A 19034-nucleotide genomic window follows, 5' to 3' on the forward strand; every position below is an offset into this window, starting at 1 on the left:
TCAATTATCATTTATTTCTGCTTAAATGTGCGACTCTAAGCATATGTATTTTTCTTATTATGCATAAGGCTACTGATGACGGTAAAAATCGATTAGATAAGACAAACATTCTCCCCGAATAATCGTTTTTCTATATTCTCCCACCACTCGAGCAAACGTCAAAACCTGTTTTTCTAGCAAGAAAGATTCAGAATTCTGATGTTAAATTATCTCTACTCACTCTTACTCATCCCGATGAATCAATAAATAAATTTAAAAAGACAGTCCATCATACATCATTGTACCAACTAGACTTTATATTAGGGAGTTCATGATCTGTTCTATTATATTCTCTTAACGATCTTTATATTCGATATTCTCAATCCATATAAATACTGTTCACTTGGATACAGCGTAGTGTAAAGAAAAAAGTCTTTCGTATTAGACAGAATTAAGTGAGACTCTTAGAATATTCGAAGAATAACACGATGAAGGTTCTCGTGCTCGTCGCGTATGTGCTGACCATTGCTGTGAGTAAAAAATCAACCAGCAAAATATTCATATTTCATATAATAATTGGATATTTAAATAATAAAGCGTACTTCTATGCTATCTTTAAATATTAAACAAAATGTGATAATAATATTTAATAAAAAAATTACCTTTAATAGATGTGTTTAATGATTATAATAACATTTCGTGATTGTTCTTTTCATATTTAATATTTGAAGTGTTAAATATTTTTTATATTTAATTTTGAATTTAGTTTGTATATATATTTTATAATATATTCAATTAAGAAATTAATTTGTCAAGTAATTATTTTGGAAACTAAACGTATATATTTATCAAATTTTCTTTTAAGAAAAATACGTTCTTATATACATATATATACAGGGTGTCAGGGTAATCTATTCCCAAAAAAACGTTCTTGTAGCTTACCTCAAGAGCTTTTCAAAACACTATAATAAAATATTTTTTCATCAAGTACTTTTCGAGTTATGAGGCTTGAAATAATTTCTTAATTTTTACATAAACCATAAAATATCTGGTAAAATATTCATTTTAAATATGTAATTTACAATTAACAATTACATATTTTTTTTCGAAACAATTATATGTCTTCGTTACACCAATTGATTCCTCTCATTATTTTGTACATAAAAGTATTAAGGTAAGATAATCGAAAAATGAATGTTTACTAGATATTTATTTTGTACATAAAAGTATTAAGGTAAGATAATCGAAAAATGAATATTTTACAAGATATTTTACGGTTTATGTAAAATTAAGAAATGATTTCAAACCTCATAACTCGGAAAGTACTTAATGAAAACTAACTTAATTATAGTGTTTTGGAAAGCTCTCGAGATGAGCTACAAGAATATGCAATAAAAAGTAGGCAGTTTCATTTAAAAAATCAAAGTTAACCTTCGTAGCTCGTCTACCCTTTCACCTACAAAAAAACCATTGATCTCAGGTTATAGTTCTCGTAAAACCAAGCAAATGTGGTCTGAAGCATTTTTTTCTATCACCGAAAGCAGCCGAGTTATTCAGGTGGTTTAGATGCCTGTTTTAGATGCCCCACCCTGTATATATATATATATATATATATATATATATATATATATAACATAAAATTTGAACACTGTAAAATATCTAGCTTCTATTTCGATTTTTTCAATTCGACTTTCAATGATAATTTTAATAGCAATAACGTTATCGAAAATGTTATGCAACATCAAACTTATCAATATAAGAATCTTAACTAACATTTCTCAAAATAAATTTACTTATTTTTATACTGCAGATTAAATTAACTTTCCTTTACATTTTTTCTTTCCAAGATTGTGGTCTATACTCTTGACACCGAAAATGTACGGAAATTCTTCAAGGACTTCACAACATGTGCCAATAAATTAAATTCGCCCAGTAAGTGTTAAATATGATTAAATATTAGCATATGTTAAACGAATTCAAAAGATTTGTTACATCAATCGTGAACAAAGTTAAAAATCGAATTATATTACTTTCACATAAACTGTTTAAATTAATCATAAAGACTTCTTAAATAAAATTTTTAATTATTTTTGTTTAAATTCAAATCGTTTAAATTCAAAGTTTATTTAAAACAGAACTTAATAAAAGAAACACAATAAACTTTTCTCGCTAATTAAAAAAATAAAAGATAATAAAAAGAATAAAAGAATTGACGTTAATGAAAGATAAAAATGTGACATTAATTCATTAGCATATATGTATATTCATGTTAGATGAAGAGAACTAAAGCTATATATGTATTATCTACTAAAAAAATAAATTATAAATTTATTTTTTGTAATCAAAATTACACTTCTCTATATACTTTAAAACATTTTACTACGTTGTTTAAAAATTAAATTCATAGACATTTTTTCTATTGTGGCAATAGATTAGAAATGAAATAAAATTGTGCTTTTTCTTGTCCAATAATATTATGAAAAAATAAAAAAATTTATATATGTAAATTGAAATATGTAAATTCATTTATCTAAAAAATTCTTAGCAGAAAAAATTATATTAGTAAAACATAAATAAAAAGTATAAAATAAAAAACAAAATTAAACAGCAAAAAGAATCTAAAATAGAAAATAAAAAAATTAATTAAATTAATTAAATGAAAAAATAAAAACAAAACGAAAAAATAAATAAAAAAAATAAAATTAAAATAAAAATTAAATAATAAAATTTAATTATTTGACAAATGTTTAATAATAAAAAACATAAGCTTATAAAAATTTGAAATAGTATTTATTTATAAATATTAATATAATTAAAATTATTCAAATTGTTATTAAATATTACATTTAAAAAGTTATGTATATATATATATATATATATATATATATATATATATATATAAAGTAATAATAATAATTATTACTACTATTATAATTATATAATTTATTCTTATTTGAATTTACTCTCTCCACATATTTAACACTATATGACTTACAAAGGCTTAAGAATTATTTTAGAATTAAATAATACTAATAAATTACTTTGTAATTATTCATTCCAAATTTTGCAAGAGCAGTCGGGAAACGCGAAACTAAATTTAAAACATATGCATATATGCGCATACTGATGTATACACACTGATGAACACCCATGTTATATATTGTCATTTATATGATTTATGTTTTGTAGGAGAATTCAATCGTCATGTGATCAAGTGTATGTTTGAAAAAAATTCCTTGGTACGTATATATATGCACAGAAAAATTATTTCCGACTTAATTATAAGAATTATTAAATTTATATTAAACAATAAAGACTATTGATTTTTACAATTATAGAGAAATAATAAGAATTATTAAACATTAGCTATTTTAATTATTAGCGTAAAATTAATATTAATTTGTTATGTTTGTTGAACATTTAACTAATAATCAAAGAAATTACATTTTACATATTAATAATATACATATTAATAATCTGTTAATAAAAACTAGTTAATACTTAATAATTTTTCTAATCATTATTTTTTATTATTTTCAATAGTCTTCATTGTTATTTAATATTGATTTAATTATTCTTATAATTGATTAGGAAATAATTTTTCTATAAGAAAAAAAATTTTTTTTTTTTAAATAATTAAAGAAAAATTAATTTTTAAATCAAGAGAATAAGACATATTATATATTTTAAATGTTTTAACTAATCAAGTATCCTTTTTTTAAGGTTTCTAAAATAAATAAATAAATTATATTACAAATTATTTTTATAAATATAAGTCATATTAAGTTTATTATGGGTCGCACTATAGATGTCTTATTTTAGATCGACGAACAAGGTATAATGAAGAAGGATGAAATTTTAAGATACTTCGGTTATATCACGTCCTCACAGGAGGAGTTGCAGAAAATTGCCTCTTGTATCGATCACGGTAGACATATATATTTTATCTTATTGTTCATATTATTTATCAATCTATATCTTTACAAAATTCTTCATATACAAAGTTATATTTCAATTATTTTATTATTTAAATTATAATTTAAACATTTAATATATTTATAACTATTTTAATGTTATTTATACATATATAGGATGTATATATGTATATATATATATATATATATATATATATATATATATATATACAGGGTGTCCTAGACCACCCGTACACCCCTTTTCTTTCAAAAACTAAGCATTTTAGAGAAAAACGTTTTCGACAAAAATTGTATGGTTTTAAGGGGAACATAAGATGGTATCATTGGTTTGACCTTGGATGGCATCGTTAAGCTGAGGTCTAGGACAACTTTAATTTCTTAAATGGAACCACCTATTTTTTATTGCATATTCTTGTAGCTTATCTCGAGAGCTTTCCAAAACATTATAATTAAGTTAGTTTTCATTAAGTACTTTTCGAGTTATAAGGCTTGAAATAATTTCTTAATTTTACATAAACCATAAAATATCTAGTAAAATATTCATTTTTCGATTATCTTACCTTAATACTTTTATGTACAAAATAATGAGAGGAATCGATTGGTGTAAAGAAAACACATAATTGTTTCGAAAAAAAAATGTAATTGTTAATTGCAAATTACATTTTTTTTTCGAAACAATTTTGTGTTTTCTTTACACCAATCGATTCCTCTCATTATTTTGTACATAAAAGTATTAAGGTAAGATAATCGAGAAATGAATATTTTACTAGATATTTTATGGTTTATGTAAAATTAAGAAATTATTTCAAACCTTATAACTCGAAAAGTACTTGATGAAAAAATACTTTATTATAGTGTTTTGGAAAGCTCTCGACATAAGCTATAAGAATATGCAATAAAAAATAGGTGGTTCCATTTAAGAAATTAAAGGTGTCCCTGACCTCACCTTAACGATGCCATCCAAGGTCAAACCAATGACACCATCTTATGTTCCCCTCGAAACCATACAATTTTTGTCGAAAACGTTTTTCTCTAAAATGCTTAGTTTTTGAAAGAAAAGGGGTTTACGGGTGGTCTAGGACACCCTGTATATATATATATATATATATATATATATATATATATATATATGTATATATACAGGATGTATCCAGATTCGTAGATGCGGAATGCATAACGTGATAGTTCGTGCCAAAAGAAACAACTCCCTTTTTTGGAAAATTGCGTCTGAATATTACTTTTTTGAGAGCAACTTTAAGCTAACGAATAAGCACTTCAGATTACGCATGAATCAGAGGCGGCGCGCGCATAGCTTGCGTAACATGCTTGAGCATATACGCTATTTTATTATTTTGAAGGTTTCACAAGAACTATGCATGGTAACTAATATCGCTATTTTTTTTCAAAATAATTTATTTAATAAAAGAATATTTTCTATTTGATATCATCGAAGCAATGACTGAAAGTAAAATAAGTAGATTAGATAACATGTGAATAATTTTAATTCATACGTATTAGATTTAGAAGAACAATTCCATTGTACAACAGCAATCATATTAGAAATGGTTCAACTATACAAGAAAATCTTTTCCGCGAATATGTGTATACAAATAGAAAGTCTGCATTTTGAACATATGCTTTAAAACATTTATTGATCCATTTTAGAGCCAAAAAAATTATTAGTACGTTGGAACAATAATTTTGGATCAAAATTATTCACATGTTATGTAATCTACTTATTTTATTTTTAGTCATTGCTTCGGTGATATCAAATGAAAAATGTTCTTTCATTAAGTAATTTGTTTTGAAAATAGCGATATTTAGATATCATGCATAATTCTTGTAAAATATTTAGCAAAATAATAAAATAGCATATATGCTCAAACTCTGTGCGAGCTGTGCGCAAGCCGCCCCTGATTCATGCGTAATCTAAAATGCGCTTATTCGTTAGCTTAAAGTTACTTTCATTAAAAAAGTAATATTCAGACACGATTTTGCCAAAGAAAAAAATTCTTTTAGCACGAACTATCACACTGTGCATTCCACGAATTCTGATACACCCTGTATATATGTACAATATATATGTATATACAATATATATACACACATTAAATTACATGTATTTTACATATTTAAGTTATATCTACAAGTATATAATATTATTTTATATATAATGCAAATTTATTATCTTTAATATAGTTAATGTGATGTATGTTATAATTGACGTATTGACACGTTGACTTGTAAGACAAAATATTAAAGAATTTTCTTTTCCAGAATTGGATAATCGAAATGAAGAAAACAACGATAAGAAAACTCTTGCAGCCATAGACTGTTTCTTATTCAAACTAGCAATAATTACAAGACATTTCTAAACAAATAATAGGCGAAAGAAATTATCATAGATTATACAAATCATCATAGAAAGAGAGAAATGTATCTATAAAAATCTAAAAATGTATTTAATAAAATGTATCTATATTAAATATCTATAACAACTATAATATACACAGGGTGTCCGCCCTACCATCTGCCAAGAAAAAACCATAAGTAGATCTCGCTAAACTGAACTGTACCCATATACTATCACATACAGTAAAATAATTTTTTCTTTTCTAACATTTTTTTTAATATTCTTTTCTAATCTTTATAAGATACGTGAAAATAACAACGAAAAAAACAAAAAATTCTGTGCATTAAATATTAATAATTTTATTTCATGCTGATACATTTTCGGAAATTTTAAATAAAAAATCTCCGTCTCTTAAATTGTAATTTTTATTAATAATTCTTATATACACACGCGCGACAAATACGTGTATTTGCGTATATTTCAGCATATGCAGATTAAAAATAATTTATCTAACGACCAGACCACACACTGCTTGCGCTCACCGATTGGAACCAAATTTCGAATATAGTTAGGTTATAACTAGACATGATTCGTGGTAAAGCCGTTTTGATGCATAGGTCTTGGTTATCCCTAGCCAAAATCTCAATGTTGCGCTTTTAATAGTGCTTTAATAGCGACGAAATTTTCTAAATACGTTACTGTACATTTTATTTCGACGCGAACATATTGATCTGTAATTTTAACGTTAACCTATTGAAAAAAAACACAAATAATTATAATTTTTTATTTATTTATTTTTTTTTGTTTAAAATTTTTTTCTTTATTTTCTTTAACAAAATTTTATTCATCAAACAAGTAATAATCTTTTTATTAAACAAAATTACAATAATTCACTAACACAAAATAATAAATTGTTTATTCAACAAAATTCTTGCAAGTAGCAAAATGAAATGTCTCGTCATAAAAATAATGTTTGAAACAACTAATTCTTTTGCACCAACTACACCGGGTGAAGAAAACATTATTACAAGCAATTGTGTCACATTTTACATATTCTCTAAAATCAAATGAAAATTTTTGTGGGTTAATACAAATTTGTGGCTCATCAATGTCAAAACCGCACAAATACCATGCTCGGCGTAACCAAGATGAATAACGTGGCGATGAAAACTGGTTATAAACAATCGAATGCAATTGAATGATTGTTTCGCGATGGTGAAGCTTATTTTTAAAATCTTCATCTCGGAGAGAATAATCCGAAACATATTTCACCATTGCTTTGTATGTCCGGAAAAACTGTCTGTCTAGTGGTTGCCTTTCGTATGTAGTCTTGGGAGGAATATTTATTTTCGTAACAGTCTTGTGTGTTCCTTGTGGCGATGTAAAATTTTCATCTTTAGTGAACGGCGTCCAGCTGTCAATGTTGAGCAAGTTGTCCTCTTTGTCGGAAGCGTACGGCCAGAAACACTCGTTTAGATACTGGTGCAGCTCTTTGTTGCCCATCTTGCCCGAGGTGGTGCAGGTCACCACTACGTTTCCCAGCGAAGTAATCAAATCATTAATCTTTCTGGCATAAGTTGGTGGGAACTGGCCTTTGAGTTCTTGGATAACGATGTATAACTTAGGTCCCAGTTCGCCAGAAAGTTTGATCAGCGGCATGATTGTATATGAGTGGGTCAAGGCGTTCAGATTGTGTACTTTTCCGTAAACTTTTTTGCTTCCTTTTATTTCCAACGTAATGTTGCGATGTGTCTCACTTTGAAAACCAGACTGATCGCAATTGAACACAAACTCGGGTTTGTAGCATGGTAATATCGAGTTCACTTGGTTGACGTAATCGGTGCCTGCCTTCTGAATCTCATCAAGGCACATCAACTGGCGATGTGTGTAAAAGTGCGTTAGAAAAGCGTTTCGTCGATCAAACGATATGTACCCTGATTATCACCGTTCGTAACCGTTCCTGACCCGTTCGTAGCCGCTCCTTAGCCGTTCGTAGCTGTTTCTGAATTAGTGTTAATCGCACGCTGAAGCTCGTTTATCGCAGTCTGCAAAGCTCGCACGTCCTTCTCAAACGCAGTCAGCTTCTCGTCTGATTCTTTCTGCTGATTCTTCAACGTTTTAACGCATTGTTCCACGTACAGTTTGTTAACTGCGGTATCAGCCTCAGGTTGCGCTACACGGCGAATCTTGCGCGACCTCGCATCATAGTCCGTAGCAACGCGACACAGAGCGTTTTGACGCAAGTAACTTGTCACCGATTTACCCCAATGATCGCTTGTTCTAATTGCTTCATTTCTCCGTTCGAATAATCCAAATTTGTTGATGGGTATTTTTTTTCTCGATGCGAGTAACATCGATCGATTGATCAGTTTTGTCGAGACACCGTTTAATTTATAATAAGACCAACTTCACGAAGTTCATCGATGATCGACAGGATCTCGTTGTCGTGAGCGTTGTGGCCAGCTCGGCGCGAAGCGTCGAGCAATCGTAGACGATCCACTAGCTCGTTGGGATCGTCCCAGTGCACGTAATCGATCTTATTGTCAGTTAGCGTCATCGCGTGAGGCATGAATACTCCTATACCGCATTTTTTCTTTTTCGATTCGATCGACATCAACGGTACAATTATTTGTTTATACTTGTATCCCCTGTTGCTCTTTAATTGACCTTGCGCATCATATTGGCCTTTATGCGCACTCGTCGCCATTAATATGCTCTTATATTTTTGCATATCGTCCTCAGTGTATATGACGTCGTCGGGAATTCTCTTGAAGATCAACTCGTATAATCCTGGTGTACCAATGTACCTCACTTTGTCTATGATTATAGAGTCATCTCTATCAATGTCGAATCGTTTGTTACCGAGCTGCATTTCATTATTGTTGAAATAGACACCGTACACGTGATCGATCTCGTTTTTTTCATTGCCACTAAGGAGAGCGCTCATGTACTTTTGTCCCAGTGGCCCCAAGTGCTCTCGTAACATTTCTTGACCTTCCGACGTTTGTAACCTGTTTCGAACAGATGTTTCGAGCGGGTTATGCGTGGTTTCGAAAACCAATGGGTCCACCGAGTTTCGTGGAGATTGCCATAGGAGATCATCGAGGAAAGGAATTGATATTATCTCTCGAAACGTGGAAGGGACTCTACGAGCAACGTCGCAATATTCAAAATTTCCTTCGAAACGACTCTAAAGATGACTACAATTTCATAAGCGTTGGACCGCTAACAGTGAGAGTTCGTACGATTAACGACGTCAAACTCATAAGTCTCGAATCTTCAAGCGTATGCATGGTGATGATCGAATCAACGTTACATCGTATGTTCGATCTCGATCAATGCATAGATGTAACTTTTGATCGATTGGATAAAATTATCCAAACAGTTGATGTCAAGTTTACGCAATTCTCCAATATCGCGTCCACTGTAATAAATCCGAAAGAAATATCAAATGTAATACGCGCGAGTGACGCTTTCAACAAGCATCAGCTCGTCGATTGCGAGCTGGCAGCTTTAGTTTTTAGTCCATAGTACGTAAGAAAAATATGTAAAACAAGAATAAAGAGTTTTAATAAGTCTAAATCATGATGTAATTTCTTCGCACGTATTTCCATCCGCCCAATCCTTCAAAAGAAAACCTCTATTTATATTGTTTATTAAATGGACATCGGTAATATTGTTTATACTTGCGATAATACAGAGATGACAGAGAAAGATAAAGGGATAGAGAAAGAAAGAGAGAGGGATAGAGATAAAGGGGGGGGGAGAGAGAGAGAAATGATTCTCGGGCGCCATTTGTTTATATTGTTTATAAATTTGTGCGACGCGTAATTTGCAAAAATCTAGAATTATTTATATTGGGGATGTATCGCGAGAGCAGCCGAACATCGGCGCTGATACATATTACAATTCTTCCTTAAAAATAAAATAAAATAAGATAAAATAAAATAAAATAAAAAAAGGGAAAATGATTTTAGGTTAGGCCCAAAATCCTCTTCAAAGGAATACCGCTGTTTTTTGTTTATGCTTGTCATAAAACATCCAACACGTGTGTCCCCCGCCCCGCAGCCCCCGTGCCACCGAAATCCCGCGTGACGTCATCCCCCCGCTCCACTGAAATCCTCTCGCACCTCACCTCTCTGAGAGGACCTAAGTTAGAACCGGCCTAGTATATCTACTCACTCGGGAGTGAGAAAAGTTTTCAGACACCCTGTATAAACATTTATATTTAGAACTTATACATACATAAAAATGTAAAATTCTTCTTTCAGAATAAAATATGTTTTTGTATAAAGCAAAAAAAATACAGATTTTTCAAAATTTTTTTAAAATTTACATATTTTCACTTTTATAATTCATCTTTTTCCAGTCAAGATATTTCTGCTTCTTCAGCATATTCTTCAGAATAATTTTAGAATTGTATTATAAATGAATAATTCTAGGAATAAAATTAATTTTTTTTCTTACGAAATTATCAGTGAAGCATTACAATAAAGTATTACATTGCGTATTTGCTGCATTTGCTGTATTAAATTGAAAAGTCGATGGAAAAATCCCAAATGTATCAATTACATATTAATTAAATAAAACGCGTTATAATACATCATCACTCTTCATTCTTTTCAATCTTTTCGTTGAGAAAAAGTTTTCGGATCATATTTTATTCTGATTTATAAATATTATACTTGACTACAACCAGGTTCATGATACAGTTTAATTTAATAATGAAAATATCCATATAATACTTCGAAGTATATATACATATATTTCGAAAAAATGAAAAAAATAATATAAATATTTAACGTACAAGGACACTGGACAAGGACTTAATAAAATCAATTGTAATTTCATACAGTGTTATCACACGTATCTGCAATTGGACTCGATTGCATCATTATCGAACGTGCGTATTGCCACATTTATTATCAGAATTTGCTTAAACGTGCGATTAATCACATATATTTCTCTCATTAGTCCACTACTTAGATCAATAACTTTTGATTAATCACGTGTATTTTTTTTTTAGTTTACCAAGAATTTTGAATTCATCCTATAAATACCACTAGCAATGTTGATATAACTCAGTGTCAGGAAGAAAGACTTTCGCAAAATTCGAATTTGTGGATGTTAAAATATTCAGAGAATAACAGGATGAAAGCTTTCGTGTTTATCGCATACATACTGATCATTGTCGTGAGTAAAAAAAGCAATGAATAAAATATTCATGATATTTCGAATTAGTTATTTTAATAAGCATATATATTATTACATATTATTGCATTCCATATTATTGAATATTATACAAAAGATTAAATCTTATACAAAATCGTAATAATATTTAATAAACGTCTTAAATAAATATTTAATTATCCTAATATTATTTTTTTAAATAGTTCTTTTTATATTGCATAATTCTTCATTTTTTTTATTTAATATTTAAAAAATATTCATATTTAATATTTTTATTATTGAATGAATATAAATTTCAATTAATAAATTAAGATAAAAACATTTTTATTTTAAATAATGGAATAAATTAAATAGAACTAATTCAATTACTTAATGAATCATCTTCATTTTACTTCAATTAATGATTATATTTATATAGTTTGAAAATGTTATATTTTTTAATATAAAAATAATACTTTCATTTATAAATTATTTATCATTAACTTAAAATTCTTTATCTAAAACTATAATTTTAATTACGGATGTCCTGTTTACCTACATTCTCAATTGCTGCTTCGTTTGCGCATATTTTGCTGATAGCTTCTTTTGCTGATATTCTCGATTGCCTATACATATTATTGCGCACACGAAAAAATGAAAATATGTAAATACGATTGCACAAACAACTAGGAATGTAGGCGATTGGAGCCCTGTCCCATTTTAATTATTTCCTTAATATCTACAATATTAAATTTTCATAAATCGTTCAGATATAAATTTTTAAAATTTATTTTTTCAATTAAAAATATTAATTAATAAAATTATGTATACATATGTGTGCGTGTATTGTATAAATATGTATGTATATATATATATATATATATATATATATATATATATACGTGAGTCGGACAGTTGAGAGTAACTCAGATTATCGGATTTCAATAATGGCTGGACGGATCGAATTCTTACTAGCCTTAATCGATAGAGCGAGTTTGAATTGTATAAAGAAAGTATCTTTATTTTTGTGCTGCGTGATCTATAAACGGAGATCATAAATAACGCAAAGTCGAAATATGAAAATTTTTAATTAAGAAATGTCTTTATCAACGCACATGTATACAACACATAGAAAGAGAAAACGTACATTTCCTACTCTCGACAGAAGATTACGCTAGCGATGCTTTGCGATATTAATGACATGTGTCATTAGTGACACATGTCATTAACCGCATTTTGAGTAGTGACAAGTAATGAAGTGCAAGTTAAATAATAAATTATTAAAATATTTATTAAAAATTGGCAAATAAGAGCCAGTAAGGTATGATAATTGGAAGATAAATAATAAATATCTATTTTATAATAAATATCTATTTTACAAGCTAAATGTAAATATATATAATAATATAGTAATATACAGGGTGTTCGGAAATTCAATCGACAAATTTTTAGATATTGTCGGGGGCACCATAAGAATCATTTTTTGCAAATGAACCTGGGATCGGAAACGTGTCATTACATCGCTACGGCATACGGAGTGTTCAAAAGAGTCGAGACCTCGAAATATCACAAAAAATAGAAGTTTTACAAAAAATTGCTTCAAACAAAAGTTGTAGGGTGTAAAAAGGTCTATTTACTGGCGCCATGTGTTTGACCTTGGATGGCGTCGCCAAGGTCACGACAAGATCACTTTGAATTTTTGAAATGGAACCCTCCACTTTTTATTGCATATTCTTGTAATCCTTCAAAAATTCAAGGTGGCCTTGTCGTGACCTTGGCGACGCCATCCAAGGTCAAACACATGGCGGCAGTAAATAGACCTTTTTACACCCTACAACTTTTGTTTGAAACAATTTTTTGTAAAACTTCTATTTTTTGTGATATTTCGAGGTCCCGACTCTTTCGAACACTCCGTATGCCGTAGCGATGTAATGACACGTTTCCGACCTCAGGTTCATTTGCAAAAAATGATTCTTATGGTGCCCCCGACAATCTCTGAAAATTTGTCGATTGAATTTCCGAACACCCTGTATATAATATAGTATATATATATATATATATATATATATATATATATATATATATAATTCTATATATATTTTTATATAATTTGCTTATATATTAAAAAATATATACATATATATATAATTTTTTTTTTTTAATATAATCTCTTAGCAAATTATACTAAAAAAAGAAGTGATATAATTCCCAAAAACTTAGCTTTTTAAAAAAAGATAAAAAAAGAGCGCGAAGTTCATGCACTAATTGTATCCAACTGTCATATTGTCTACAAAAATAGTGATATAAAAAAATTGCGCCAACTAAGAATAAAAATTTGTACAAGATAAATAGAAGTACAAGGAAGAAAACTTGTACAAGTTAAATAGAAATATTTTAATTGAAAACAGTTATACAAAATAGTTATTTTAATTTTCAAAAATAATATTAAAAAATTAAAAATTTATTTAAAAATTGAAAACTGAAAATTAATATACAACAAAAAAGTAAAAAAAATTTTTTTTTTTTAATTAAAAAAACAGCGCTGCCAATAAAATTGGCACATATTCCAATTAAATATATATTTAAAAAATTGGAACAATAATATAATAATTGGAATAAATATTCCAATTATTAGTCTAACATTTAAATTTAATGACCTAATTTCTTTAATTAATTTATATTGATTTACATTTGGAAATTTAGACTTTTAAGCTGAACAATATATTAATAAAATTGACAGCGCAAAGTTTTTTTAATTAAATTTTTTTTTACTTTTTTGTTGTATATTAATTTTCAGTTTTCAATTTTTAAATATTATTATTTTTGAAAATTAAAACAACTATTTTGTATAACAATGTTTTCAATTAAAATATTTCTATTTAACTTGTACAAGTTTTCTTCCTTGTACTTCTATTTATCTTGTACAAATTTTTATTCTTAGTTGGCGCAATTTTTTTATATCATTATTTTTGTAGACAATATGACAGTTGGATACAATTAGTGCATGAACTTGGCGCTTTTTTTTTACCTTTTTTAAAAAGATATGTTTTTGGGGATTATTATAAATAACACAGGCCTGCGAAATTTGAGCTTTCGTCAGTTACAAAAAGCAAAGTAGGTGAATCTGATAGATTTTGTGACGCTGAAAACGAATGGCCATAGAATTTCCCCAGCACTTCAGGCTTTTGTAATTTGTAGTTGAATGTCCTAAAAATAATCAAATGGATCAAAATCGCTATTTTGACAAATTTCATGAATTTATTGTGAGGAAACCAAATTTTTTGAAATATTTCTGCCAATGGCATCGTATAGCACTCACTTTCATTTTTCAAATCCACTTTCGATTATCGCCGCATGATTTCTTTTCGTTCAGATATACAAGTTACAAGACCGGTCCTGCACAGGGATCCAATAAACCATTCTAAATCAATCCTGTCATCTCTCTATCTCACTACGAATCAAAAATAGGGTAGAAACATACATTTTTAAATACCTTCTGTCACCTTTTGAAATTAAAAATGGTGCATCCAATATGATGGATAGAATCACAATAAAAAAGGCATAAAATTAAAAAAAAATGTCAAAATGTATAACAACTGTATTAGATATTTCTTTGCAATACCTTTTTGGGCAACCGAACCTGACATATGTCAGTCTTTTCAAATTTCAAGATGATGGATCTATCATATTAATGTCTATGTAAATTTTCTTTAATGTAAATTTTCTTATAACTTCATACTTATATATCTCAGCGAAAAAAAATCGTGCGGCGGATCGAAAGTGGATTTGAAAGGTGAAAGTAAATACTATACGATGCCATTGACAGAAATATTTCAAAAAATTTGGTTTCCTCACAATAAATTCATGAAATTTGTCAAAATAGCGATTTTTGGGCCATTCAACTACAAAGTACTCAAAAACCTGATGTGCTGGGGAAATTTTGCGGTCAAATTTGTTTTCAGCGTCACAAAATTTATCAGATTCACCTACTCTGCTTTTTGTAACTGAACCTCGCAGGCCTGTGTAATTATTTTAGGAATTAAAATACATTAAATAACTTAATTATTAAACATTTCTTTTTCATAATTATTTTATGTTTATAAAAATTAACACCAAGTTGTTTACGATAATTAGGTCTGAGAACTTTATATATAATATTGGTAAGTTTTTATATATTTTAAAAATTTACTTCAGATTTATTTCTTAAGACATTTTTGTGGATATATTTATTGATTAATTTATAAATTATTTTTCTAAATTTAGGGTTGATTTGAAAATTATTTAAAATAGAATAGAAATGAATTAAATTATTAAACAATTACCTTTATAAAATATTTATTTATATAGATTCTTCTCAGACCTATGTATATTCACTTGTAATTTGTAATTTGTAATTTGTATATTTATTTGTAATTTGTAATTTGAGATATGAATAAAATCTAAATATAGTTAAAAACTACTTGCCTTCCATTTTATTAACCATTTTTTTAATCGATTTGTAAATAACAAATTTATTCAATAATGTCATTTATAATATCATACAACAGTATAGTTACAATTATATTTGATTATTTCTGAAAATAAAATTATTTCTTTACTGGATACTGGACTTTTAATTGATTTTCCTTTATACCTTCTTTCTAGACCTTGGTCTATGGTGCTGACATCCAACAACTATATAGATTTTATACAACACTCGGAATATGTGCCGAACAGTTGCGGTTACTCGGTGAGTATTGCATATTACAATTAAACGTTAATATATTCTAAGAAGGACTAAAATGTACCGCATCTATTAAATAAAATTAACAATAAAAATTAAATCACACAGTTTTATAAAATTACTTCAATTAATTATAAAAATTACTAAGAAATTTTTCAATTTCCAACCAAATAAATTAATATAATTCAAATATATGCATAAAATGTATGTATACAATATATATATATGCTGTTTATTTCGTTTTTTAAAACTTCAAATAGTGATTCATCTAAATCACCGATTCATTTTAATTGTTATAATAAATGTACGAACACGAGAGAAAATTATTTTAAAAAATGATATAATGTTAATTGAAATAAACCATATGTATTGCAGTTAAATAAATTTTATGTATAAATATATAATTGTAATACAGATTAAATCTATATAAGCGATAAGTAATATACTGTTACTTATGACTTACATTTGCAGAGGCGCAACCCAATCCTCAACACATGGAATGTATGTTAAATCAATATGGCTTGGTACGTATGTTTAAGAAAATTATTTTTTAATTAATCCAGAATTATAAAATTAACATTAAATAATAATTAAAGCAGTTGATTCTCAAAATAATAAAAAACAATAATTAAACAAATTATTAACCTGCTTTAATTATTGGCATAAAATTAGCAATGTTTCATGTATTTGATCCTTACATTAAAGATCTCATCTTTAATAATACATTAGAATCGCAAAGATCGATTACAATTGACATAACAAGTAACAAGAAAAAATTGCTTCTTTCTTATATAATTAAAAGAAAATTCTCAAGTCTCTAGTATATTTTAATACGATTATATAATTTGAATGATTTTTGTGCAATTTATTATACGCGCGTTATTTATTTTTCCTTTTACACATTTCTATACTATTTGATAAATTTCAATTAAAAAACACGAAAACCAGAAAAAGAAACGTTCTTACATGTATAAAATTCCTTCAATGTATATCCTTCAATGTATAAAAATTTAATATAGTAATATATAATTAATAATTAATAATTAAAATAAAATATAAAGAATTGAAATAAATTGTGCATATATATACAGGATGTCCATTGTATCACGTACCCAAAAAAAAAACCATAAGTAGATCTCGTTAAATCGAACTAAAAAGTCATATACCATTTTGAAATGCACCACGTAAAATTCGAGATATTAATTAAAAAAGACCGGCCAATGCACGTGGCTAGAAGCGCGTAAAAAATGAGAAATTAGATGAGAAACAGAATATTTTTACAGATGAAGCTCATTTTTGATATGAGTATATTTGCAAGCAAAATTTTGAAGAAAAAAATATCCGAATGTGTCAATTGCCGTCCTTTTCATCGAAGAACTGATAGATAGCAATCAAAAATGCACTCGAAACATTTCTATAAACATATTTGATAATGTATTCCAAAGTTTTCGAAAACGATTACAATTCTGTGTCGATTTCGATCGACAACACTTCGAAAACATATATTATTAGTTCATGTGCGCAAGCAAATTTTTATCTTCTTTTTATAATAAGTTATTTAAATTGTTAAAATATTATATATTTTTTTCATACATATGATAATAAAATTGAGAAATTTCTTCTATAAAATGGCATTTTATACATTTTGTTTAATGCGTATATAACATTAATACGCGTTTTATATATATTACTTTTTTATTATTTTTTTTATATATTACTTTTAAGAAATAAAATAAATTATAATATATTCTTATCTTATTGGTTGCAGCTAAACGAAGTGGGTAACCTGAAGAAGTATGAGGCAATACAATATTTAATTCCTCTTATCTCTGACCCGTTTAAATTGGCGCAAATGCAACAGAGACTTGAATTTTGTTCCAATTATGGTACTCAACATATATAAATATCTTTACAAAATTAGATGTACACACACGCGCGCGCGCGCGCGCGTGTGTGTGTGTATGTGTGTGTACAGGGGGTCTGTTGTATCATCTGCCAAAAAAACCATAAGTAGATCTCGTTAAATGGAATTGAAAAGTCCTATACTATTTTGCAAACAACTTATTAATATCTCGAAATTTTGCGTAATTATTTATAAAAGGATATAGGACTTTTTAATTCAGTTTAGCAAGATCTATTTAATTTATAAACAGAAGAATATGTAATATTATTGCACACATTAATTATTATATTGTAATTTTTAATGTATTAATATATTAGTGATAAAATTGCAATAACTTGTAAGACAAGGCATAAAACTCTGTTTCTGTAGGCGCAGCAGGAAGGGTCCCATATGAAAGAATACTGAGACTCAGTGGATGCTTAACACCAATGTTCGAGTTTATAGACAAGCTGTAGAAAAGGAAATATATAAAATATCTATCTATATACTATCTCTATATATAATATATATAATATATAAAATATATATATATATATGTATATATAAACATAATATTAATAAAAGTAGCAATTATGCGGAAATCACGCTTCAAATAAAGATTTTATTTTATGTTAATGTTTTGTTGTTGTGTATTTCATTTGATATTGATATGTAGTATCAAGCTTTAAATTTCCATATACCTATTTATTTCAATTATACTTATTAAATTGTGCTCTACAGGATGTCCCAAAACTAACGCTTGATATTTTAAAGGCAGATTCTCTAGCCAATTTAAAAACGATTTTTCCTCAGCGAAAATGTCGAGGGAGATCATTATTTTTTGCATATTCCCAATTTTTGTCATCATGTATCTTTCTAATTAAGCCTTAAATTAAAATTCTATTAAAGTAAACTCTACCTAAAATTAACTAAAGAATGTGACTTTATTAATATTTTATTCCCATAAGCCTTAGTTTGCGAAAAACCCTTTAA

General features: G+C 27.7%; 3 protein-coding genes across 5 annotated transcripts in view; 2 read left to right on the forward strand and 1 right to left on the reverse strand.

Annotated features, from left to right (window-relative positions):
- Spri (Src homology 2 domain-containing protein sprint) overlaps window positions 1–19034 on the reverse strand; it is a 323123-nt gene that overhangs the window by 195400 nt on the left and 108689 nt on the right. The window lies entirely within an intron of this gene.
- Window positions 217–6422, forward strand: LOC145968235 (uncharacterized). The gene is made up of 5 exons (XM_083093571.1): window positions 217–509; window positions 1827–1911; window positions 3169–3218; window positions 3802–3907; window positions 6192–6422. Exons 1-5 carry the CDS (start codon window positions 468–470, stop codon window positions 6287–6289), a joined length of 381 nt encoding a protein of 126 aa, XP_082949697.1. The 5' UTR covers window positions 217–467; the 3' UTR covers window positions 6290–6422.
- LOC145968087 (uncharacterized) lies at window positions 11419–18517 on the forward strand. Its single transcript, XM_083093332.1, has 5 exons — window positions 11419–11460; window positions 16081–16165; window positions 16631–16683; window positions 17928–18045; window positions 18432–18517. The coding sequence occupies exons 1-5, from the start codon at window positions 11419–11421 to the stop codon at window positions 18515–18517; spliced, it is 384 nt and encodes a 127-aa protein (XP_082949458.1).

This window comes from Camponotus vicinus, unplaced genomic scaffold, assembly GCF_025532165.1.
Source record: "Camponotus vicinus isolate PSW18456_S1 unplaced genomic scaffold, iyCamVici1.0 SCAF_3, whole genome shotgun sequence".
Lineage (NCBI taxonomy): Eukaryota > Metazoa > Arthropoda > Insecta > Hymenoptera > Formicidae > Camponotus > Camponotus vicinus.

Bases quoted from the DNA above. Each gene is read 5' to 3' on its own strand.
- LOC145968235 (XM_083093571.1), top strand. From the start codon at position 468: ATGAAGGTTCTCGTGCTCGTCGCGTATGTGCTGACCATTGCT. The intron at 510-1,826 runs GTGAGTAAAAAA...TTTCTTTCCAAG, and splicing joins CGTATGTGCTGACCATTGCT to ATTGTGGTCTATACTCTTGA. The intron at 3,908-6,191 runs GTAGACATATAT...TTTCTTTTCCAG, and splicing joins TGCCTCTTGTATCGATCACG to AATTGGATAATCGAAATGAA.
- LOC145968087 (XM_083093332.1), top strand. From the start codon at position 11,419: ATGAAAGCTTTCGTGTTTATCGCATACATACTGATCATTGTC. The intron at 16,166-16,630 runs GTGAGTATTGCA...TTACATTTGCAG, and splicing joins CGAACAGTTGCGGTTACTCG to AGGCGCAACCCAATCCTCAA. The intron at 16,684-17,927 runs GTACGTATGTTT...TATTGGTTGCAG, and splicing joins TGTTAAATCAATATGGCTTG to CTAAACGAAGTGGGTAACCT.